This window comes from Macadamia integrifolia, chromosome 14, assembly GCF_013358625.1.
Source record: "Macadamia integrifolia cultivar HAES 741 chromosome 14, SCU_Mint_v3, whole genome shotgun sequence".
NCBI classification, from domain to species: Eukaryota; Viridiplantae; Streptophyta; class Magnoliopsida; order Proteales; family Proteaceae; genus Macadamia; species Macadamia integrifolia.
The window spans coordinates 5,945,154-5,963,562 of NC_056570.1; the positions used below are offsets into that span (position 1 = coordinate 5,945,154).

Genomic DNA, 18,409 nt, shown 5'->3' on the forward strand with positions numbered 1-18,409 from the left:
TCACGGGACATAAATAAAGAAAAAAGTAATGAAAAAACTCTTCTAATATACTTCCCATGAATCAAATATTTGAGTTCCCTGAGCATTGGCCCCTGTGCTGTTGCAGCGTCGTGTTCCTGGACAGAGAACTCTTGCACTAGTAGTAAATTAAAAAATTCTTTTCTCTTTAAATTAATCTATAAATTAGTCTTAATGGTCTGGTTTCTAAGATGATGTTAGTGTAGTAATTATTAAAGAAAGTGTTCAATATATACTTAATCAGAAGTGTAAACATGCGGCAGAGAAAAGTATGTTTAGTTTACTATCAAGAGAATTATGGGGCCGTACAGTATGAAGGATCTGTATCTATATGAGCTGGTTTAGTTCAGATATCTAGAATAATTCCGTTGCTACCTTTATTTTATAAGGAAAAAAGATGAACTTAACAACTAACCCCTGGTAGTTTAGTTTGGATGGAAACTCATAAACATGATTAACCCATTAAGCAAAATATGATTCTCTCTTTAAAAATGCATTTTAGTGTTTTAAATAAATAGGGAAAGGGTTTTCTGAACAATTTTTTTGAGTAAGAAGTTTTCTGAACATGAGGACACAAATGGATTTTTTAATTTATTTTTTTGAGGAGAGAACAAATTTAAACAAAATAAAATATGGGTGTTTCCTACACCTCATGTTCAGATTGATTTTCCCAAATAAAATAGGTCTACAATTTTGCATCACAACTACATAACCCTAATCAAGATTTTCACTAGAGAGAGACCAAAAGAATACTAAGGGAAGAGAAAATTGATATTCTCAGGCTTTCCAGCCCTGATGCTAGCATAAATTGAAGCTGATGATCAAAGTGCTTGAGGAGTTTGTTGATGGGTTTGACGGCATCGATGTTGTGACATTACTAAAGAATCTCTAAGTTTTATAGAAGGAAATTGAGTTAAGAAAAAAGATTGGATCAAAGAATGGAGAAGACAAATAAAATCAATAGGAATGAGAGGAACATATATATAGGAAGTACCATACCAAGCCATCTGTTCTGCATTAAATCAATTTTTAAAAGAGGATAGATAGAGAAAAGCCTCAAATAGGATTTCCTTCTAACATCAATTCATAAATTAAATTAATCCCTACAATGTTTTCACAGAAACAAATCAGTATATCTACCATTAAAAATCTACTTATATAATGGCCATTGCTGGTTTGGACCTGCTTAAACAGAAACAGTGCTTGGCATGTTCCTAATTCCACTACTGTTTGTGATTTTAAGCTCTCTAGCCATCCTGTTGAGGACAGAGTGTTGTTTGGCCCTTCAATACCCTACAGTATTAAGGAGGCCCCAAATCAACAATGTTGCTTATTAGGTCTGCCAATTCATGGATAAACCCTACTATTGATCATCTATATGATGTAACTCAAATTTTGCAATACTTGGAGAGACATTTAGATTATGGAGTAACTATTTAGTCTGGTTCTTTATCCTTGTTTGAAACGTCAATGCTGATAGGTCTAGCTACAAGGTATGACCAGGCTTGATATGAACTTAGTCACCATTTCGTTTCTGTATGAACCCACTATATGTTGCTTAAAGTATATTTAGGTTCTAGACTTTTTAAAATTGTATTATGTTGTGCCCAAGAATCATGTGGACTTAGTGGAGGCTTCACTTACTTGTGCTCAATGATCGATCACTTAGTCTTAGGCTATACAGAAGAGGGGCTTGCCTAGTCTAAACACAGGATAATGTGGAACTGGCTAATATACTAAAATGGTTTTGAGTTGTAGTTCCGTGCACTGCAATATTTGTGGAAGCCATCTAATCTCTAAAATGCCCCATTTTGTTGACTTCAAACCTTCTAAAAAAAAAGTTGACTTCAAACCAACCTACTAGATATCTTCTTAACCAATGACAATCGCCTGATTTTGTTGACCACTTAGATCTACACAATTTTTAAAGGGCTAAGAATGTTAAAGTTTTTTTTTTTTGGTAAAAAAGAAAGAATGTTAAAGTTAGTAGTATAAATAGAAGAAGTACAATGATACTGTTGTAGCTATTGTTGCTATCATTTATAGTAGTCATTTCCTATGATTATATATTAATTAGCTGTGCCAATTTTGGTTAACAGGGTGCCCATTATCTAGGTAAATTGACTGAAAGAAGAGATGAGATAAATGAATCTTCCCAAAAATGAAACCCAAGCCTCAAATTATTTTGAGATGGACCTATAACATATGTCTCCAAAATAAATTAAACAGATAATGGGTTTTCGTATTGGCTTAGGCTGCATTTTTGGTGTGCATTCTTGGGATGTATTCTAAAAAATTATGCCAAACACAACTTTCATTTTAATAAATCTGTTATACAATGATTTTAATGTATAGATGTATACCTGTATAATTCATTTTCTTTAATCACGATTTGAAGTTGAGATCTTAAAGGGTTAAATTTTCTGGGACACAAAATGTTTTGAGGTTGAGGAGATGAGATGACAAATATACATTATATAAATAGTGAGTCCATATGTTTATGGATAATGGGTGGAAGACTAAGGTCGTGTTTGCTTTGATTTTTTGTAATACTTTATTAACCTAGAATGCATTCCAAGAATACATACCAAACACAAGCTTAAATTTTAGGAAAGATGTTAGTTACTCATATTTGAGAAACAACACTTTCTATATCTTCATTGATTCTATTTTTAATCAAATAATGCTTTAATTTTGCTTTGATTTGTTTAAAAAAAATTAACAATAGTCAGTTATAGTGTAGGTCTTGGGCTAGCTTGTGCCAATAAGAGGAAGCAATCTCAATCTTAATTGATATTACAAAAGCAAAAACATGAACTAAAATTTAATAATTCTCTATTATGAAGTATGTTGTATTATGCAACTCAACTTAAATCCAGGGTTGGTTGTGGATGTTGGAGACACAAGTAGGGCTTTGTTCAAAAAGTGAGGTGTTTTGGAAGAGTAAACTTTGATTTTTTTTTTCCTGTTGCTACTTAACTTTAGTTTTATTTGTAGGTTACAAAATACTCAAAATGACAAGGTAACATGAAAATTAGAATTGAATTAGTGGGTTGGAACTTTTTGGGAGGATCTGATCCTTTTGGTGGGCGATGGAAATTTTTAAGGGAAATTATAGTTAAGGCACCCAATGGTAGAGAAAAAGAATGATTGATAATGATCAACAATGTGTAAAAGATGTCTAAAATGTGATGAAATGGAAGAGGGAAGCATTGGAAAGATAGAGAGATGCCTAGAGAGAGTGGGGAGGGGGACGAGATGCAAAGATTGGAGTGGACTCACTGGATTTCGATAGGTTCATTGGCATTGGATAATCACTCCGGAGGATCCATCATCCATAGGCAAAATTATAAATATAAGAAATGAGACATTCCAAATGTATTTTTTGAAACATGAGGTTCCCAAAAATAGTTTCCTCAAATGTTGGGTATATTAGCTGTAATTTACCCCTTTTCTTATAAGTTTCTCTCAAAGTTTTTTACATTAGTTTATCTCCTTAGATCAACTTTACCAACTTGGCAAAAACTTGCATTTCTTGTGCCAAGGAATTAATTGACATTTTATTGTTTTATATTTTTTTGACAAACCATGCCAGGTTGAAGCTACACCCATTTTGAAATTAAGCAAGAATAAGGTGTGAAAAAAATAAATTTTTTTGGCAGCCTAACAATGACCCTGATCAATGCCCTAATGAATCATTTCTAACATCCCACAAAGGATGGTGGCACAATAAAATTGAATTAAAAATAAAAATTTCTTTGAAATTATTGGTTTGTTAGGAACTACTGTCAATTTGACATTTACCCATGAAAAAAATGGGAGGGTTTGGGGGATAAGCCATTAATGCATTATCCACAGCAAACACCTGTAGAATTTGGCTTAGGATACATATAATTTGAAATAGAGAGAGCACCCAAAACTGGTTGGTATATATCCTCAAAAATAGTCATCAAATGAACCTGACCACCCAAGAATAATCAATTATACACAAATAGTGAGTCACAAGTAGTAGCCAAGATGCCGCAATTGATCAATTATGTAGACAATATAATTTTCTCATCATTCCCCCATTTTTGCCACACTTTTAATGCATTCATGAAATGTATTTGTACCAAGCCGTCAGGCACCACCGCGTTGGTTCAGATAATCAGATCATATTGAATTTGGTCAAACTTTCTAAACCATACCAGGTTGGTATACCAGATACCTTGGGCACCAATGGGAGGAAGGAACGAAGGAAGGAATCACTCATTAACTGAACAAAGCAATGCAAAAGGGAGAGAAGTGCTGGGGAAGAGAAGCCAAGAAGAAGGAGAAGTGCCTTTAGGACGTGTTTGGTAATTTGTTTTCTTGTATGGGACACAGATGTGTTCGATGTTTAAGCCAACCCTGTGTCCATTTTCCCTCCTCTAGTCTAGTTTAATATATATATATATAACTTGCAGGGTTATGTCCATTATTGGAGAAGAGCCGGATCCCCCTTTCTCTCTCTCTCTCTCACACATACTCCGTCATTACTGATCACAACCCTAATAAATTAGGGCAGTGTTTCTTGACCCTCCCTTTGGATTGTTCCTCACTAGACTCTGCTCCCCATGCACTCCCCCACCCACATGCACTCCCACTGCCGATTGAAACCCTAGCTTCTCTTACTTCTCTTACTTCTCTTACTTCCCCCCTTCCCCAACCAAACCACAAAAACTTCCAAAGCAATTAACTAAGTGTAAGTGGCAACTCAATGCCCATTTTAACCCTAGATAGAACATTCTTACTACACCTTAATACCAACTAAAAAATCCAGTCAATTCCCATCAAACAAGAGGGTGTTTTGGTAAAATCCACCATGTCTAGGGGTAAAAAATGAGGGTAATATTGTACGGTTATTCCACTGGCAAAGTTACTGGACATTCCTTCCAACTCTATATATATGCCTTTAAATACCCTACACCTTGGTCAGGTTTTTGATGAACTCTACTGTCGGTTCTATTTCCCTTTGTTTATTGACTTTGCCTTCCCAAAGGAGCTACCAGCAGTTTTTCCTTACTTTCAGTAGTAATGGAAGAAAGGGGCCCAGACACCAACAGTCCAAGCCATGCTTCTGAAAGAAGTGAACCAGTGAGGTCAAGGTGGACTCCTAAGCCTGAGCAGATCCTCATACTTGAGTCCATCTTCAATAGTGGGATGGTTAACCCTCCTAAGGATGAGACTGTGAGAATAAGGAAGTTGCTTGAGAAATTCGGTACTGTTGGGGATGCTAATGTCTTCTATTGGTTCCAAAACCGTCGATCGAGGTCTCGCCGCCGTCAACGGCAGATGCAAGCTGAGCTTGCCGGTGATAATACCAGAATTCCAATTGGAGCTAATACCTCTGGTGCAATTCAATATGAGCTACCCACTTCCTCTGCTGCTGCATGTTTTCCTACTACTACTTCTTCCTTCTCTGTATCTCATACAACTCATCCTTCTTCTTTTGCTGGTTCTTCTTCTTCATCATGTGGAGGTGGGGATGATGGTATTGATGATCTCTTTTCCTTCTCTCATCAAATGGGTCTTCCAGAGATAGAGCAAAGCACCGCTGTTACTTCCATCTTGTGCCCATCTGATACCTCCCATTTGCAGTATCAATCTGGTAATTCCTCCATCATCCAAGATTCATATACTTCTATTTTTAATATATATGATTTCTAATTACCTCTGGGAAGAAGTGGGTATTTAGGGTTAAGACCCAAATCGCATTTGATTCAGATTTTTAATAGTGTTTTACTGATATTTCTGCAAAACCCATTTGATTCATTGTGGAGTGTCTTTCTTTCCTGTAAAAGATTCCATTGTCTTTTTCCCCTGCTCTCCCCCCCCCACCTTCCCCAAAAAAAGAAAAAAAAAGAAGAAGAAAAAGAATGGGCTTCTTTACCTGCAAGATTTGGGCAATGCACTGGTCTTGTTACTAATTCCTTACTGATGGTTGGTTAAATTCATGGAAACCAATCGTCTAACTTAAGTAGAGTCTCTGATCTTTGGCTTTGACTAGGATCCCGGTGTCTCCAGTAAGTCTAATTCCTACATTACTTCTCTCTCTACTGTACTTATTTTTGTCTTTCTGACATGCTTTCAAGTTCCTCATAAATGTACACAGCATCCCTCTATTATACTACTGTTCACATCATCTTTTTCAAATTTTTTTTTTTTTTTTTTTGTTTTTTTTGGAAGGGGAATTGACAATTTGCAATTTATATCATTTCTTCTTAATTTGAAGTTCATGGTTTACTTTTAGTATGCAAAAGATTCCAAAAGAAGATGATTTTTTCTTTATTGACTTCTGACATGATTGCAGAGTTCATAACAGTGTTCATCAATGGGATTCCAACTGAGGTTCCAAGAGGACCACTTGACTTGAAAGCTATGTTTGGCCAAGATGTATTGTTAGTTCACTCCTCCGGCGTCCCTGTTCCTTTCAATGAATTTGGAATTTCATTGCAGAGCTTGCAGCCTGGTGAAAGCTATTTCCTGGTAAGATTTGATCACTGCACATCTTTTCCCACTTTTCTTGGCCAGGACTCTCTCTCTCTCTCTCTCTCTCTCTCTCTCTCTCCCTTTGTGTGACCGACTGGGTTGTTCAAAAGTGAAAAGGGATGGATGATCAAATCCAAGTATAGAATGGTAAGAGATATAAGGTATGAGTAGAGTAAGAAAGAATCCAAACCCAGTAGTGTTAATGGATTTATTTGTTTCGTCTCAGCAATTTGCTTGGGGAATCCCTGAAAGCTCTGAGCCCTTTCCTCCCCTCCCACTGCCCAATGTTTGGAAGGTGGATTCCATTGCATGCCCACTACTACTAGTCTGTTTCAGGAGGACATAAACATAAGAGACCCTTTTGTTTTCCATACGACGTGTCATGCATGTAGTTGATCTGGAATTTCCTTAGATTTCAAACAATTCCGCCAAGTCTGAATCTGATCACTTTTTTCTTATTCCCCAAACCCTCTCTCTCTCTCTCTCTCTCTCTCTCTCTCTCTCTCTCTCTCTCTCTCTCTCTCTCTCCCTGTGTGTGTGTGTGTGTGGAAGGGGAAAGACCCTTTTTGATAAAATGGGTAGGAACTAGGAAGTATAGTAGTAATAGGAGATAAACGTCTCGAAATGGGTTTCCAGCTAAAAAGCGAATTCATGCGAGAAACTGATGGGAATTGTGAGAGTTATTGCTGTGTTTTCCTTGGATCTTGACTACAAATGGCAAATCCCATGGCCACCTGTTGCCACACTATCACTCTTCTTTCTTATGATTTGACCATCTACTTACACGTAACTGCTTTTGCACCAAGCCATTGATGAGACATGCATTTAAGGTTCTAAGGTTTCGTTTGGAAGGATGCATTATAATTATTTTTCCCCTTAACCTTTTTCTTTTTCTCATTATTCTGATATGGGTCATTCGCTTCTCTGGAGCCCTAGTTTTGTTTTGATTATAATCATTGGGCGTCCATTGAACTAAGTTTCTTAGTCTCAGCCTCCTTAATGCTTATTAATTGCTTAATATAAGGTTACCTCTCTCTCTCTCTCTCTCTCTCTCTCTCTCTAACCGTATATAGGAGCTTATAATTTTTCCATTTTAGGTACTGACTCCAAAGGCAACATTTGTCTTACTTCAATCATTGACATGTGTCATATGTAGCTCATCATTTCTTAGTGTACGTGCTTGTGGTCCTGCTTGTGGTCCTGCTAGCTTGAGTTGCAAGAGTTTAGTAGCCAATAAAATGTAAGCCTAGATAGGATTTGATATTAAAATAGATATGGAAAGGAATGCTGGACCACAGATTTTAACTTATTAACCCATATCGATCCCTTATCTTTTTTCCATTTTGAAATTGATATAAGGAGATTGACTCTCTCTCTCTCTCTCTATTATTTTATAAATTAATATATGGATTACAGGTCTCAAGAACCATTTAAAATAGAAGCTCAAGTTGCAGCAACCAAAATGGGAGCTTTCTCAATGCGAATTCAAGACTCTTTAGAAGTGTATATGATTCTGATATATGCCAAGGAAGCCAACCTGCCTCTCTCATTTCCATTTTGTTTTGCTCTTAATTTGCTTCACCTTTCTCCTTCCTTTTTGTTATCCATCTGATTGTCAGATTAAGTAATAAGATGACTAAATATAGAATCCACATGAGGAGACTGAAATCTTGTACTAGCAGCCAGCAATGAGGGTTAAATGAAAATCTAAGAGATCTTCTTCTTATGGGTTTTACGTATTTTGATATGTAATGTCATGGCATGGCATGGTACTGTGTAACTGTGTTTGTTTCTTGGGAACTAAAGAAAAACCCTTAATTTTCAGTACTTTTAGTTCTTCTTCTCTTTCTATTTTACTTTATTGCAATAGAAAATTAAAGATGTCTAGTTATGAATCCCTTGGAGTTGATGAAGTTCATGATCAAGCAAAGCACCTTTGAACACCATTAGTATTAATGGGTTTTGGGGGGTATTGGGTGTCTCTAAAACCGATGGAGAGAAAAGGCAAGTTGGCTTCAGCACCGGTCCTTATGCCCAATCCAAAGGAGACGGATGTTTGTGATAGTTTATTCCAACGCAAGGGTGCACAGCTATTTAGAAAGGATCATGTGAATTGAAGTCGACAACTTTCATTGGTTGGCATGAAATTTAAAAATTAAAAATTTTAATTGCTTCAATTCCTCTGCCCATTAAAACCTGCCGCTCTCTACCAATATTAAACTATTAATTTATTCTTTTTTGGCATTCTACATTCATGAGTAGCATCTGTGAGCTACTTTAAACTCTATCATACAGAACCCACCTCATCATAATCATTTAAAACTCCAATCTATGTATGATTATTATTTTTTTTCTTTTTAATTGATACCTTGATGGGGAGAGGAGAGGAGAGGAAGGAATAACAACCATGATTCCCAAACTCGAGATCTCTCGGTGAACGTGGGTTTGATGCGACACAATTTTTCCATTTGGAAAAGTCTCTTCGTCGCTTCAATGGTGTGTTGATAATGTTTTCAATCTTGAGATCGAAGGTTCCAAACTTGAGCTTGTATGACACAATGAATCGAAAAAAGAAGAACTAGAGATATATAGAGAGGGTACAACGATAGTTGATTTCATATTCAATCATCCGAATTCAATTTGATATTCGATAGAGATATCTCACTCAGCATCAAATTGATTTGTCAAGAATTTAGACATTCCAATTTAAAATTAATACAAATTTAATATAATTTAAAATATATGATATATAATATTAATATTTTAAAAAAAAAAAAAATGTCCAAATGATTCCCCCAGGGCTGTTATATTAGGAAGAGTTAATTCCCTGGGAGATACTGCAATTGTGGTACAGTATGTAACTCTTGTCTCCTCCATTAGATGGTTTGAATACTCTAATGCTACATGAGGACTAATATTAGATCTATTTTGGGTAGAAAGTCATAAAAAGACGTTAATCAACAATCCTCTTTGTCAAGAAAAGAAAAATATGTATTATTATCGCTCTTCTTGTATTTGTCGAGTCAAGTATTCGAGGTGAGAATATAGTTTTCTTGTCAATCCACATTGTTTGATGAGAATTATCTTGTTATATATCCAAAAGGATTTTTCTCTTGTTGCTTGGCAGCCTCTAACATTAGTTAAGAGGATTATATTCTATTATTATCAGAGTGGAGATTTTTTTCCAGGCTAGAGTCTCATGGTTTTTTACTTTCATTAAGAAGGTTTTTTTTCACATTAAAATTGGTGTGTTCTTTTGTGATTTCTTTGATTTAATTTGATTTATCTAGCGTTATTGTTTGTTTAAAAGAATTTTAAAGATTCAAAACATCTTCTTATGTTTTGTTTTCCTATACAAATCTCTCTCTCTCTCTCCCTTACTTAAAATCAGAATATATATGTTGGGCATTTAGGGAGATATTCTAAGTGTCCTAAATCTCAATAGATTAGGGCATTCTGTTGAGGGAGACAGAAGAAATCAAGAACGAAAGGGAGGGGGAGAAATGGATAAGACCTCAATCTTCCGGATTGTTTCGGCATTTTTGCAACTCATTGTTATAATCCATACATTAGGTTCAGGGCACAAAGGATTCGGTCAGCCCACATAATATAAGGATCATTGAAACTATGCTTGTGGACCTTCTTTGCTATCGGTATTGGTATTGGTATTGGTATCAATATTGGTATTAAATCATCCGTATCTTCTGTATTGTATTAGTATCGGTTGAGACCGATCTAATACCTGACTGATTCAGTATCAGGTATCAAGTATTGGAACAGTGTAAAGGGAAAAAAAAAAAGGCATGTTGGGCCAGGCTATATATTGGGCTTCTATGTCTACAAAAATGGGTACCCAAGTTGGGCCACCAATTTAATAAGAGCAGACAACGATTATGCAAGCCCATGGGACATAAACTTCTTTTCTTGCAGAATTTACAAATCTATCATGGGCTAAGAAAACAGGGGTTGTGCCTCGACCTCAAGGCCTTGATGAACTGGCGGGTCAATGCGGAAGGTTTGCAGTCCCCAAGGAATTTTTTTTTAAGGGTATATGAATATTTCGGTAAATTACCTGTATAGGGTTTTGCTACATATTTGTAGATATCCAGCCCAGAAGATATCCAATATAACCGTTCAGCATGCTTCAAAAGAAAGCTGTACCTTAGAATCCACTATATGGGTACACACTAAAGCACAGAAGGTACAGACCTTGACAGAAGCTTTCAGATTAAACTCTCTAAACAGCATCAAGGGACAGGAAAGTTTTCCACAAAATTTAGTTACATCAACTTCTTTTTCACTAACTTTGGTTACAACAAGATTTTTCAAAAAATTAATAATATTAAGATACATAACGCAAAAATATCTCAAAATCTATCCTTCGGATAGAAGCAAACCTGTAAATGGTGACCACGATCGATGCACAGCTGACGCAGCCCAAAGAATATAAAAGGAACAAAAGAATATATAAAAGGGGAAATGCATAGGTACAAAATCACCTTGGCATTTCCTGTGGAGGGTCCTGTATTGGGTTCATTACAACTTCTGCTCTCATAAACTCCCTTGTATTCCCAAACTTCTCAGCTTCTCTTGCAATCTGAGTATCACTTGGACTTAAATATTGACTAAAAACCTTTACAACAAAACGAGGAACTAAAGCTGCTACCAAACTTGCAATTAAACAACACCAAAACACTCCATTCTTTGCGATATGGAAGATGGCCCTGCAAAAAAAATTAGGTCCACATGAGCACTTTAATAAAGGATATGAAATTATTTACAAAGAAAAAAAAAATCAAATAATCCATGAGTGAATGCATGTACATGTATAGCAGAAGTGCAGAACATGTAAATCGTATGATAAAGACCAGTAAATATTTTCCAACTCTAGGATTTTGAAAACCATGAATATTTGAAGTTACGCCAGTCTTGCACACGGGTAAGGACCGTGGCTGTTGTCACAGGTCTCATAATCAATCCTAGCTTCCCCTTGGGGAATTCTGTTGGGTTTAGAGAGGATGGAGTGAGAGGGGGAGAGTTGTAAGCGCCCAAAAGAAAAAAAAAGGAAGAATTTTTCACTGTGGATTCATGTTATCTACTTTCCATTAGAATGCTAATTAGGAATACCAGTATCATTGCAGATACTGAAGGAGGTGTCTGTCAATTATGACAGTAAGGACTTCAATGTGAGCCAAACTAGGCAGGGCACCATATTGCAGGAATTACTATATTGAGGACCATAACGTACAACTGCAGATTAAAATTTAAAAAAGCTTCCCCAATGAGCTCTATGAAAAATATCTTGAACAATAATGCAAGAAATTAGATGTACATAAGAATAACTTTTAACATTTAATGATTTTTTTTTTGTGTGTCTGAGAGAGAGAGATTACCAATAACCCGGCAAATCAGGAATAGCATCGATGATGATGACACAAATGCACGTCGCAAGTATAGATCCCCATATGGCAGAATGAGTAATCCATGACCACCGTATTACATCCATGGCTAGGTGGATATTAACTAGAATCACTACTGAAATGGTCCATAGATCTCCTATACTAGACCCATCTACAGTGCTGTGTCTATAAGCGAGGAAAGGAACATAGAAAACTGCAGCGCTTTGCCACAAAGTATCCACCATTGTAACCCAGAACAATCTCTGATTGTAGCACTCTTCTCTCTGGCCAGGTCCATATAGTTCAGGATATTTCATCAGGGTCTTCCTACCCAAGTCTTTGTCAAGAATCCCAACAACAATTGTTGGCACGGAAGTATAGATAATTGAATACAACACACTACTCCATTCATTGATTGCAGTGGATAACGTGTAGGCAGTGTAAAGCACATACCTGAGACAAAAGGGTAAAATCTGTCAGCTGCTATTATATATTTGAAGCATAAAAGCATAATCATAAATGTAACACAAAAATCACTCTCTTCATTATGAATAACGATCCCCATGGCTTCTGTTGTTGTCCAAAAGCCCAAAAGATGTGATGACTAGATGCATCTGTCTAAAAATTGCAGCTCTATTCAGATTCTACAACCTTAGTGTTGTCACTGGTAACATTAGATGATTTACTGGAAGGTTAGGTTCATTCAATTGTGATGATCAATTATAAAGAAACCAAGAAAATTCCATTGGTTACATGGCCCAGACAAGAAGGCCAACCAATTGAATAACGGAATAATGGAATATGCATCTCTGAGAACAATGAAATCCCATCCTGATAATCATGAAAGAACTATAGAAAAGCGCACCAAAACGAAAATACTCACCAAAACAGGACAAGAACAAAAACCGCATTTCTATAGAAGTTGTATAATATCATGTAGCCCATACGCTGATAATTCCAATGTCCGTGGACCAATAAAAGTGGAACTAAGAATCTGAACTGTCCCATTGCAAAATCTGATGACATGACAGCTTGCCGGCCCTCTTGACCACTGATGCCAATTCCCACATCAGCCATTTGGATCATTGAAACATCATTTGCACCTGATTATAGCATCAAATTGAATTTCAAAGAGGGTCAATATATACATGTGGCATGGGTTTGCTAAGTGATTCATCAAGTGAAGAAATCAAGATTATTTAATGAACTGACAAAAAAATTTATCTGAAAAGGGGGAAGGGTACTGGAATTCTTTGCTAACTGAAATTTAGGTAACCATCAAAATTTTGAATCTTAATTAGCAGCTTACAAGTAATCAAATGTTGATTATGGTGAATTTCAGCTCAAAACCATTATGCTATATGTAAAAAGAAAGCAATATTTTTTGTTTATTTTCATATAGGAAGTTTCAAGTTTTGATTACCTAATTACAAAATGGAAAGCAGGATATATTGCAGGCATGCAGCTTCAGTTGACTACAGAACTAGACATACGGACAAATCCAAATTGTCCCCTATTTAATGTATGTAACTTGACTAGTCTGATGACCTATTATCCCTTCTCTAGTTCAATGGAGTTGTCACTGAGTGAAGAAATATATGATCCACCTAATCAAAGAGATCACCTAGAGAGAGAGATTCTGCAATCCTCTAACTATGTTGAACATTTCACCAAGCTGGAGTTTACCTTTTGTATGTGTGCCTAGGGGAGGGAGAAAAGAAAGTTCCAAATTGACTGGTAAAAGTAAATATTTTTTAAAACTGTTAGTATGTGTCTTGATTGGAGTTCCATGAGTGCCCATGGATCTCTATACTGTGGGATTATATTTTGTCTAAATAGTTTATGTTATTATTGCTTCTTACCTTTCCTATTGTAATTAGACTTTAGTTTCCTATTGTGATTAGACTTTAGGCTTAGGTAGCTAAAAGTTTTAGTTCCACTATGTATCCTCTTCAGTTTAATATAAATATATTGGCTGGATCGATAGATAAGATCACTATCTATCTCACCACTTTCCTCCATCATCTTGATCTCTCGTCCTCTTCTCTCTTCTCTCTTTCTCTGGTTCTAGTATCTGGTTTGTGTAGTTCTGATATACTTAACAGAAACAAAAATGGTTAAATAGGTTGGTGGCATACAATGCAATGGAGAAGTGCAATAAATTGTGGGCCATAGATATGAAGTGGCCAGGAAATTTGAGAAATGGCCAATCTAGATGGTGCCAACATCAACCTTCCATGCAGTTCAATTGTCCCAACTAGGTAGCTTCTCGACAAAGGTTCAAAGGTTTTCTATTAGGATGCTGCATGCTTTATGCTCTAATTAACATGCAAACGGGTTCAAAACTGACACATGAAAAGGGAAATTGCCCGAGAAACATGTGTACACACACAGAGAGGGCCACTAAGGGAACAATACTTACCATCCCCAATAGCAAGGGTCATGTCTTCAGTCCTTTTCTTTATGAGGGCTACTATTCCAGCTTTTTGCAAGGGGGCCACTCGGCAACAGAGAACCACAGTGCATTTAGTGGCTAATTCGAACAGCTACAACAACCCAAAAACTAACTTCAGGTCAGCACACAATGCAATTGGAGAAGAAAAAGAAAAGAAGGTGCAGTAGATAACTTGTAGTTTACACAAGCTTACCTGTTGTTCAAGTTCATTGTCAAGAATATAAACAAGGCTGGTACCATCAATGATCAAAGCAAGAGGGACTTTTTTCCCACCAGATGATAACATTGCCTTTCCCTCTTCCAAGCTCTTTTTACAGGACTGCATAGAGTTACCGTTTATTATGATCTGGTTCATGTCATTAGTTAGGAGCTTACAGGCATAGCCAATTGATATGGCTGTTTCCTGCTTGTCCCCTGTCAGGACCCACACTTTAATCCTAGCTTGCCTCATTGATTCTATGGCTTCTGGCACACCTTCTTGCAGCTTATCTTCAATGCCAGAGGCTCCTAATATGTGGAGATTATTTTCCACATCACATGCAACAGCACGGAGTAACCTTGCTCTACGATTCAATGCATTACTTGCTTTCTCATAGGCTAAATGCCATCGCTCAAATTCTAGACCGCTCAGTTCCCGCATTGCAACAACCAGCGTTCTCAGACCCAACGATGAGTAGGTGTGGAGATGCTTTTCAGTTGCACCAATCAAATCCAAATTTAGAGATCGATCAATTGCACTAAACATGGAATTATCAGCACCTTTCACAAATACTTTCATAGTCTTGTCAGGGCAACCAACTATAACTGACATTCTTTTCCGATCACTATCAAACTCATGCATACCAAGAACTTCGAACCTGCACTGCCCATGATATGGGGATTTACAATAACAAATAAATGGCTTCAGAAAAAATTTATTGATCATTTCAGGACAAGAGGTTCATATGTTAAGAGAATATTTCAGCCAACACTAAATACTACACAGCCCACTGGAACCAACACCAAAATGCAATACTTATGGCACCACCATTACACCTTCACAACCAATAATTAGTCACAATAAAAGCAAAGCAACAAACAAAAAACTACTGCTACTGTGACAATGGGATATACCAGAAACACAGAAACAGGATAAATAAGTACCAACACACTCCCCCCCCCCCAAAGAAAAAATAAATAAATAAATAAAAAGATGACCAATTTGAAATTACCTTTGCCTCTCTCCTTGAACATCAATGACTATGTAGCCAGAGGTTCGTTCTATGAGCATGAAACCGTATGTGGCAGCAGCATAAACCAATGCCTGCTCATCTGGAGACTCACCCTGATAATCTACTAACTTTACAGAAGGGTCTGATGTATCCACAACCAGAGGCACAATTGTATTGCAAGCAGCAAGTGCAAGGAAGAAATCATGAGCATGTTTTCCTTCCTCCGTTGTCTTTCTACTTTTTACAAGCCGTTGGAGCTCTGGGTCAGCCTTCACAGTCATCTTTGGCCTCAAAACCTGCCCATCCACTGATTTTGGAAGAAGAAAAAGAAATAAAAGTTTGCACTTGGGTATCCCCATTAGAAAAAGATAAAATAAAATAAAAGGCAGGGATAAGTGAACATGATAAGACAAATTTCCAGTACCTTGCACAGCATATCCATTTTCCTCAGGGAGAGCAGCTCTCCCACCACTGTAATCTACTCCTACTATGCTGGCACATTGAAATTCCATCTTGTTCTCAGTTAGTGTCCCAGTTTTGTCTGAGAAGACATATTTGATCTGTCCTAGATCTTCATTTATATTTAAAGCCCTGCACTGGAACCTTGAATTTGATGTCTCATCATACATCCTTCTATCTCGAATCATAAAGTAGGCCTGGCCAAGGCGGACTAGCTCCATTGAAATGTAGAGTGAGATAGGGATCATGACCTGGAACACAATGACTGACATGAGGAATATGAAGAATACCTGCCATCCCAAATGACTATAATTGTAATCACCATCTGGTTCTCCATAGGAGAACTGCAATTTTCTGAAATAGGGGATGTAATCAAGTTCATCACGGTGGCGATGCAACCAAACCCCAGAACAGGTAGAAACTATTGTGCACAAGGCAACAAGAAAGGCCGAGAGGTAGAAGATCTCCCTGTTCATATGGGTCTCCAAACGGCTTCTCTTTGATGGAGCACCAGAACTGTTGAGCATCACCTTGGTTTCACGGCCAGTATAGACTGCAACACCAATCACCCAAGCTGTGTTCTTGATCTCACAACCACGAAGAACAATATTGGAGGGACCAAGAGATACCCGCTTCCCATCAATCACCATGTTTCCCAGAAAACCATATATGTTCCTATTAGGACGCTCACACTTGATCTGCCCAATTATAACTTCCTTCTCAATCATCTTCGAAAGGGTCTCCTGCTTCGCATACCGAGTCTTCAAATTCGATTCTCCATCCAAATTGAGAGTCTGAATGTAAGCAACACCCGTGGGATCACTGGTGGATAGCAATACCATGTCACAGGGAAGAGTCTCATTCGAGTAGACCCTGAGGATCTCTCCAACCTGAATGTCCTTCCATCTCTTTTGCTGAAACTTCCCATTTACCATAACTGATGCGAAACGGTTGTTCTCAATCCTATCAGACCGGTGCCTCCTCCAATCCTCATATGCATCTTTAATAGCAGTAACGAGAAGGACAAAGGCCAATGGCATGATTGAAGCTCCTCTACCGAACACAGCCAGCTGAGGGAGCTGATTGAGGATAGCAATCACAAGAAAATATATGTAGGCAACACGGTGAAATTGTTCAAACAGGTTTCGGGGTAAGAAAGACAGGACAGAATACTTGCTTGTTTTGATCGAATTTCTTGCGAATTCAAACTTATTGTTCGTCTGCTGAGGATCATTGATGTGGATGAACCTGGCCTCCTCGTCTGTAATCTCCTTCTGAGACGAGCTATACCCCTCAGATTCAGCACCTCTCGACCCATATCGCACAGGCTTGGATCCTGAACGCCCATAGCTTCCCTCTCCGGCTGAGTTCCTACTGGAGTCTTTGGATAAGATAGACAGACTTTGCCAAGAAGAAGACTCTGTTACAGGGCCAGGGTTTTGTGGATCAACAGCTGGGTTTGGCTGGTCCATTACAGAAACTGCAATGGGTGCTATAACCTGCAAATTTAAACTTTGGACAGATCAGAAAAGGTGGGTATCGAAAGAATACGGTGTAGGGAAGTCGGAGGTTGAGGAGAGACGATCAATAGAAGCAGCTCAGAGGCCATGATCCGAAAACTAGAGGCCCCTGAGCAGCAAAGGAACTAAAAATTCTAAATTCATAAAGTACCCAAGTTCTGATTACTCAATCCCCTCTACAAATTAGCAACAAAAAAAGAGTATTAACAAAAACAAAAACAACCCAGAACTCAATAGGAAGCAGAACAGAGAAAAGGAAAAGGGTCTTTCTTCTCTCCGCCTCCTCCTTTCTGGTTTTTCTTCTTAGTACAGTTGGAAACAGTAAAGATAAGTCAACGACTGAGAGAGAGAGAGAGATGGAAATATACAAAGAAGAGAATAACGCGGGAGGCAAATGGGAGAATCGTGCGGGGATCGAAATGAGGATTATGGGAAGCAATAACAAATAACAAATAGCAATAAATTAGAAAAAAAAATAAAAAATCATCCACAGTGATGAGAAAAGGGAGGGAAGGAAGGTGTTCTTTGTTTTGGCTTCTAGAAGAGTAAGAAAAGGAATCTGTTAAACTTTTTCCTACTTGCTGATTAAGGATTATAAATCTAGAAGCAGGAAAAAAAGGGTTTAAGTAAATTCCGAAGTCAGAATTTGTTAGCGCTTAAAATTTCTGGGTTTGACTTTGACGACATTATTTTTCCACAATCGACACGTTCACTCCTAAGAAATATTTAAAAAAAAAAAAAAGAAAAAAAAAAGGATAATACTATTTTTGAAACGTTTCTCTAAGGTGTTTCGTCATCATTTTCAAATTATGACCTTCAACGAACCTCATTTCCCCC

The 18,409-nt window shown here is 37.3% G+C and overlaps 2 protein-coding genes across 2 annotated transcripts; one reads left to right on the forward strand and one right to left on the reverse strand.

Moving 5' to 3' along the window:
- The first annotated feature begins 4,995 nt into the window (after positions 1 to 4,995).
- LOC122060442 (WUSCHEL-related homeobox 11-like) lies at positions 4,996 to 8,337 on the forward strand. The gene is made up of 3 exons (XM_042623531.1): positions 4,996 to 5,647; positions 6,350 to 6,525; positions 7,945 to 8,337. The coding sequence occupies exons 1-3, from the start codon at positions 5,074 to 5,076 to the stop codon at positions 7,960 to 7,962; spliced, it is 768 nt and encodes a 255-aa protein (XP_042479465.1). The 5' UTR covers positions 4,996 to 5,073; the 3' UTR covers positions 7,963 to 8,337.
- A 2,401-nt stretch (positions 8,338 to 10,738) lies between these two features.
- On the reverse strand, positions 10,739 to 18,121 carry LOC122061266 (phospholipid-transporting ATPase 1). Its single transcript, XM_042624483.1, has 7 exons — positions 16,018 to 18,121; positions 15,594 to 15,900; positions 14,576 to 15,239; positions 14,350 to 14,473; positions 12,811 to 13,030; positions 11,922 to 12,380; positions 10,739 to 11,252 (listed from the first exon to the last, which is right to left on the reverse strand). Exons 1-7 carry the CDS (start codon positions 17,522 to 17,524, stop codon positions 11,024 to 11,026), a joined length of 3,510 nt encoding a protein of 1,169 aa, XP_042480417.1. The 5' UTR covers positions 17,525 to 18,121; the 3' UTR covers positions 10,739 to 11,023.
- Positions 18,122 to 18,409: the final 288 nt, after the last annotated feature.

What these genes read in the sequence shown, in the direction of transcription:
- LOC122061266 (XM_042624483.1), bottom strand. Translation starts at nt 17,524, where the DNA reads ATGGACCAGCCAAACCCAGCTGTTGATCCACAAAACCCTGGCCCTGTA. An exon ending in TTTGTTCTTGTCCTGTTTTG is followed by an intron (nt 12,381 to 12,810) that starts GTGAGTATTTTC and finishes CTTTTGTCTCAG; the next exon opens with GTATGTGCTTTACACTGCCT. An exon ending in CCTGATTTGCCGGGTTATTG is followed by an intron (nt 11,253 to 11,921) that starts GTAATCTCTCTC and finishes TTTTTTTTGCAG; the next exon opens with GGCCATCTTCCATATCGCAA.
- LOC122060442 (XM_042623531.1), top strand. Translation starts at nt 5,074, where the DNA reads ATGGAAGAAAGGGGCCCAGACACCAACAGTCCAAGCCATGCTTCTGAA. An exon ending in CCATTTGCAGTATCAATCTG is followed by an intron (nt 5,648 to 6,349) that starts GTAATTCCTCCA and finishes ACATGATTGCAG; the next exon opens with AGTTCATAACAGTGTTCATC.